At 39.2% G+C, this 5608-nt stretch overlaps 2 protein-coding genes across 2 annotated transcripts in view; both read left to right on the top strand.

The window, feature by feature from the left end:
- LOC113206066 (potassium voltage-gated channel subfamily H member 8) overlaps positions 1–5608 on the top strand; it is a 121075-nt gene that overhangs the window by 1792 nt on the left and 113675 nt on the right. The gene's annotated exons all lie outside the window — the stretch shown is intronic.
- LOC113206049 (uncharacterized) lies at positions 1668–5099 on the top strand. Its single transcript, XM_026421944.2, has 7 exons — positions 1668–1771; positions 1863–2432; positions 2544–2729; positions 2817–3102; positions 3191–3362; positions 3542–3936; positions 4013–5099. The coding sequence occupies exons 1-7, from the start codon at positions 1764–1766 to the stop codon at positions 4076–4078; spliced, it is 1683 nt and encodes a 560-aa protein (XP_026277729.1). The 5' UTR covers positions 1668–1763; the 3' UTR covers positions 4079–5099.

The following is a 5608-nucleotide window of genomic DNA, read 5'->3' as shown; positions in this document are numbered from 1 at the left end:
TGGGCCGACGGGGGGGGCGATCGCCCCTTCGCCCCCCCCCCCATAAAACCGCGCCTGCCCCTTTTGAGTATGCAACCCGCCCGCACGCCTGCATGCGGTACTGTATAAGCAAAATAAAGGAAGGGGCTTATGGACCACCCTGTATCACTATACTGAAAGAACGAGTGAGTCACCGCGCACATACGATGAGTGCAGCAGCAGCGTGACGCCGTTATCGCGAAGAAGAAAATAATAATAACAAAAATAAATGTGTTTGATTATTTGTGACACGCGGAACGCCGGCGACATCATGGTTTCCAAGCAGCCACGGCCAAGCATCTCGTACTGGGTCTTTCCAAAACTGCGCGGGGAACGCGTACCGGGTAATTCAGAGAACGCGCCGCTGTCGGCGGGTTTGCCTACTCTGTCCGCCCGTAAGGCGCTGTAGCCCCTAGGGTATGCAATGCCGCAGCACGGCGGCGCCTGCTCTGAATCACCCGGTACTCTTGTGGTGCCATGTTTCGCACTTGCGTGTGCATCACTTTCGCCAGTCAGAGAACACGTCTCATACCAGTCATATATCATTTTCCAGTGCCTTCCATTCATTTTCCCTGCCATTTCAGTCACATCTAACAAACTAATGCATTTAGTAGAGCATTGTTGGTTTTAGTTGATAGTAATAATCAACATGCATGCATAAACCTGCAAGACGGTTTTCAGTACATTTCCATGCAAACCTTTAAAAAATTTGAACATAGTTCTGTTAAAATTTGGACATAAGAGCTCATAAACTATTCCTGTTCAAAATTCAGCAAATTTGTGCACATTGCTGAAATGCACACGCACTTGCTTAAATGGATTTGCACACAGTCATTCCCCAATCACATCCAATGATTTTCCAGTCATAACTAATATTTGGGCTTCTAATCAGTGAACTCTGATTTACGTAGTGATGCAACCCTTGCACACATCAGATGCAAGATGTCTTAGTTCTGATTTTGATTAGAAAAGATTAACATGTAACAATATCATGATACTGAGCCAGTCACTATATCCTCTACTGGCACAACCAGGCACTATATCCTCTACTGGCACGTCCCACAGGGATACTCAAAAATCACTATAAGTGATATATACCCAATTCAGCTAGCAAAGTACTGGCATTATTTTGATTCTGACTCTCGGAGTAGGGTTGTTATACTAAAGTTCTCTTACTACCATGCAGTCTATGTATAAGTGTGTCTCAGTGCATTGGGTGTCTGATATGTGCTTGCTAGGCACAACCGATATTTTAGTGAGCACTGAGATCGCACACTTTGATTATCATTGAAGGCAGGCTAATACTTACTTTTTATTGATAATTAATTGACTTTCCTGATTGAGATGAACAGCTGACAATAGTGCTCAGTGTTCAAGAATTGTTAAGACCACAAACACACACAGTGCCTTTAGAAGTAATACATGCAACTTAGTCTACTAACTACTCCAAATACTGGCAGGCATCGATCAGTTACATAACTGTTAATAATTCAATCGACAGTGAGGAGGGCGGAGCTTCGAAATTATACACACATTTCGATCCGTCTGGCGTCTGGTCCGTAACTATCTTCTAGAAATCGTTTTTTCTCTCTTGCTTTAGAGAGAGAGAGAGAGAGAGAGGTGAGGTCAGGGTGAAGTGGGGGGTGGGGGAACTGTACACTTTTCGTGCCCAGAGAATGCTGTGCGGCAAACTTGAAGGGACAAAAAGTTTGATGTTCTTGTCAATGCTATTCAAATAATTGAAGATGAAGCGGTAGATTAAAAAAAAAAACACTGAATTATAGTTGTCCATAGTTGTTTTCATTATAAAAGTTGTTTGTTTTTAACAATATTTTTCTTTTTAGTTCAGTGTACTTTGGCACTCCCGAAAATTTGAAAAGGGTGTTTGTTGTTAAACAAACCCGGCAAGCAAGTAATTCTTTTCAATCAAAAATGTGTGCTCAAACGTCTTGGTGGGTTTTAGACTTCAGAGTACCACTGTTCTTCGTATGCTGCGTCGTGACTTTTATTACGAGTCACGATGTACCGTTGCGGCCTAGGGAAATGGTGTCCCTTTTGGAGGAGGGCAAGAGGCAGTATAACCTTGTTCAGGCCAAGACTTCTATGCCAACATTTGGCAGCTGCTGGAAGACTGCGATCGCACGAATGCACGGTGGATGCCAACATCTCGATGACCGAATCCAAAGTGAAGTCGCTCTTAGCTTTGCCAATTGCTTTTTGGAAGGGGCAGGCCTCCCAAGGCATGACTGTGATGGAAGCGACAAGTCTCTTACTGTCAAATTGGAAGATTGTCTTAAAACTATGCCTGACAAGACATTTATTGCATACACAGAGTTCTTTACTCATACTCAAAGTATGTGTTTTTTTGTCATGAGTCAGGTTTGGCATGAAGAAACGGAGAAGACCATTGACAAGTATGTTACTGTCATGTCAACTGATAGCTTGTTTGGATAAATTTGTACAAAGCTAGTTTTTTCACTTATAATGGCATACTAGATTTTGATTCTTATTTCTTGCTTTGTTAGACTTTCCACCAGTGCTGCGGATGTCGCTAAGCAGTTGGAGGCTTCAGAAGAGCTTCAAGAAGAGCTCTTGTTGCATCAACGGAAAAGTGTTGTTATTCAGCAGGAATTGCTCGAAAATGGTGTTTCTCTTGGCAGTATGTTGCATGAATCAAGGGATAACCTCAACGTCATATTTACTGAATTCAGGTAAGTGTCATTTCGTCGTTTTCACCTAGTGCACATCTAGTAGTGTTGAATTTATGAGTTTTATACGTTTGAACTCTCATTTCACAGAGCTTCCACCTTGGAGCAGCAAAGACTTCTCAGTATGGTATTCCACCATCTATCAGCACTGCAATCATGGATTGTTGGAGAAGTCTCGTGGGTGGATTCAATTGCATTCTATATTCCAAGCTTTGCATTTGTATACTTTTTATCATCAGCACAGCGTACTACAAATGCCCGAATACCTGGTCTATTGGTCCTTCTCTTTGCTGGACTTTTGGAGCGTTTTATCTCCTATATTCTATTGAGTGATGGAGCTGATGGAGCATCTTTCCAACCTGTTGACATAATAAATGTATGTTTCAACTGTAAAGAATTATGACTTACATGCACTGTATGCTTTCGAGGGTCGTTTTACCTTTTCAATCATGTTGGCTTGCCAGGAACGCCTGAGATGGTGGGTGTGGCTGGTTCGTCGCTGTGCAATTGCAGCCAATGTTGTTGTCCTTTCCATCACTCTCTACCGTTATCAAGACCGTGAGGAAGTTATGCATCAACTTCTTGAACAAATAAAAAGGCAGAATGAAGAACTTTTAAACCACATTCATGGTAGAGGTTGGTCATATTTTTGTTCATTTTTTCTTTCTTTTAAGAATTTTCTTTCTTGGTACAATTGGTCTCAAATGAACAAAATTATGCCAAAGTTTGTTGTTTAACATTTTGGAAATAGATAGCAACCAAAATTAATTAAGCCACTATTCTTCTTTTTGTGTTAAAAATTACTTCTATTTCAGTTAATGGACTAAAAAAAACAAAGAGTCTCGATGAAGCAGACGGATTTGGATACATGCCAGTCCTTACCAGCTCATCATCTTCCTTATCTGGACCAGTTTCTACGCCAAGCTCTAGAAATTCCCCTGGGATTTCTCATATCAAGCCTGTAGCAAGGACTGTGCCTACAACTAATGGAGCAATGTCACCCGTAAGAAGGGTTAATATTGGGATTCCAACAGCTCACTCTGCTTTTATACCAATCAGAGAGAATTCTCCTATCAATGAGTCAGTAACTTCTTCAATTATTGATACGACCATTGAGGAAAATGATTCAATTGGTGTTTTCTCTGATATTAATGCCTCTACTCCAAGAAACAAAAGAAATAATAAAAAAAAAGATTTATCTGAAAATTCAGTGAGTAGTATTTCTTAGCTAATTTTGTAGTCATACATATCTTTTAAAATGATCTGACTTTCAGATTCTTTTGCAGAGCCCTGTAAGCACACGCTACAATCTACGTAGGAGTGGCCGAATCTCTGCAGCTTCTCCTGTGTGAGGAGGTTTTAGCTAGGGGAAAGTGGAAGATCCCCCTGGTGCTTTCAGTGAGTAGAATGGTAAAGAATAATTTCTTGTGTTTTATTTGAGCGCTTTTCATTCACCATGAATGAACCTGGGGTATATTTCCATCTCATGATCCTACAAACTCATTCCTGATTAAGTATTGTGTGGTATTGTAATGTACTTTCTTTGTGAACCTCTGTAGACTTTAAACCTCATTGGTTCTGTTTCACCTCTATCTCCTCATCCATGCTTGAATCCCGCAGAAAGCGAGCTACGGGAGCTAAATGCCAACTCCCCACGCCTCCTCTCAGTTGTCAAAGAAGTGGTCTAGCTCCTGTAGCTCACTTGTTGTGGGGCTCCAATTTATTCTTTTTATTTCCATTTTACTTTATTTGGCCATATTTCCAACTTAAATTCAGATTTGCTAGTTAAGATTTATTTTGTAAAGTTATTTTTAATGATAATATTTTTATAATTTTGATTTTAACAACTAACTCCATTGAAGAGACTGATTTTATAATAAATTTTTAATGAAATTCCCATAAATTATGAAAAGGGGTCTCTTAGGCATATGTGGTTTTTAAATATGCTATGTCAACCCTTTAGCATAAATTGTGGGAATTCCTAATGTAATTTAAATTTTGATTGTGAATCTAATTTCAAATTAAGATTTCATGTTTTAAGTACTTAAAATATGCATTGCTTGGCATACATGTATGGACTTAGTGAGAGACGTACAAATAAGCATCTAGTCGATTGTATTGTTAACTGCACATCTCTATATTCTATATTCTCATTATTCATGCTTTCATAACTTTTTCTCTTCACCTCCACTTGCTTTATGGGGGCGGTGAAGGAGGGTGTAACAATCTGTTTTTAAGTTATGGACATTATTAGAATGGGGTTGGACAGATGCATGTAGTTAATAAGCCCTGGTAGTTACCTAAGTTTTGCAAAATAATTTTTTTATTTTAAAATTAAACTTTCAGTGCCTTGTCTTCGGTTCCTCAGTCTTATTGCCTGTAGTACGTCTTATATTTTATGTCCTTTCCTTGTTTGTCTGGGATCCCTAAGGGTGTACAATACATGTACTCGTATTCTGAAAAAAATAATTCAGAAACTGCATGAGATCATATACGAGGTAAATTTGGGACATTTGGACACAATGTTAATAAAATGTATTGTTGTGGAGGCAATAATGTATGACTTTAAACATTAACAAGAGTAATAATTACATCACGTTCAGGCAAACGTTAGTAAATGCTTTATGCAATAAAGACTCGAAATGCATCATTCTTTGAAATTGTGTCCGAATGTGTCTTTTTGTCTCATACTGTCAACCCACATATTGCATCCAATATCTTAAAATTATTGTCAAAACACAATCGCACTTACACTTTTTGGGCCAGTTTCCTACCTCTCACATAATCCATCCTACACACTAAATTGTTAGTGTAGTCTGCATCATACGCAGCTTACAGAAAATTGTGCATCTTGCTTATTTTTTTAATACATAATTATGAAC

The sequence above is a fragment of the Frankliniella occidentalis genome, unplaced genomic scaffold (assembly GCF_000697945.3).
Source record: "Frankliniella occidentalis isolate FOCC.00 unplaced genomic scaffold, Focc_3.1 Scaffold44, whole genome shotgun sequence".
NCBI classification, from domain to species: Eukaryota; Metazoa; Arthropoda; class Insecta; order Thysanoptera; family Thripidae; genus Frankliniella; species Frankliniella occidentalis.
Note: the sequence above shows the minus strand (reverse complement) of the source record. Positions and strands in the feature narration are given on the sequence as shown.

Excerpts from the sequence above, each read along its gene's own strand:
- LOC113206049 (XM_026421944.2), top strand. Across the intron at positions 2,730-2,816 it reads GTCATATTTACTGAATTCAG|AGCTTCCACCTTGGAGCAGC; the intron begins GTAAGTGTCATT and ends CTCATTTCACAG. Across the intron at positions 3,937-4,012 it reads AAGATTTATCTGAAAATTCA|AGCCCTGTAAGCACACGCTA; the intron begins GTGAGTAGTATT and ends ATTCTTTTGCAG.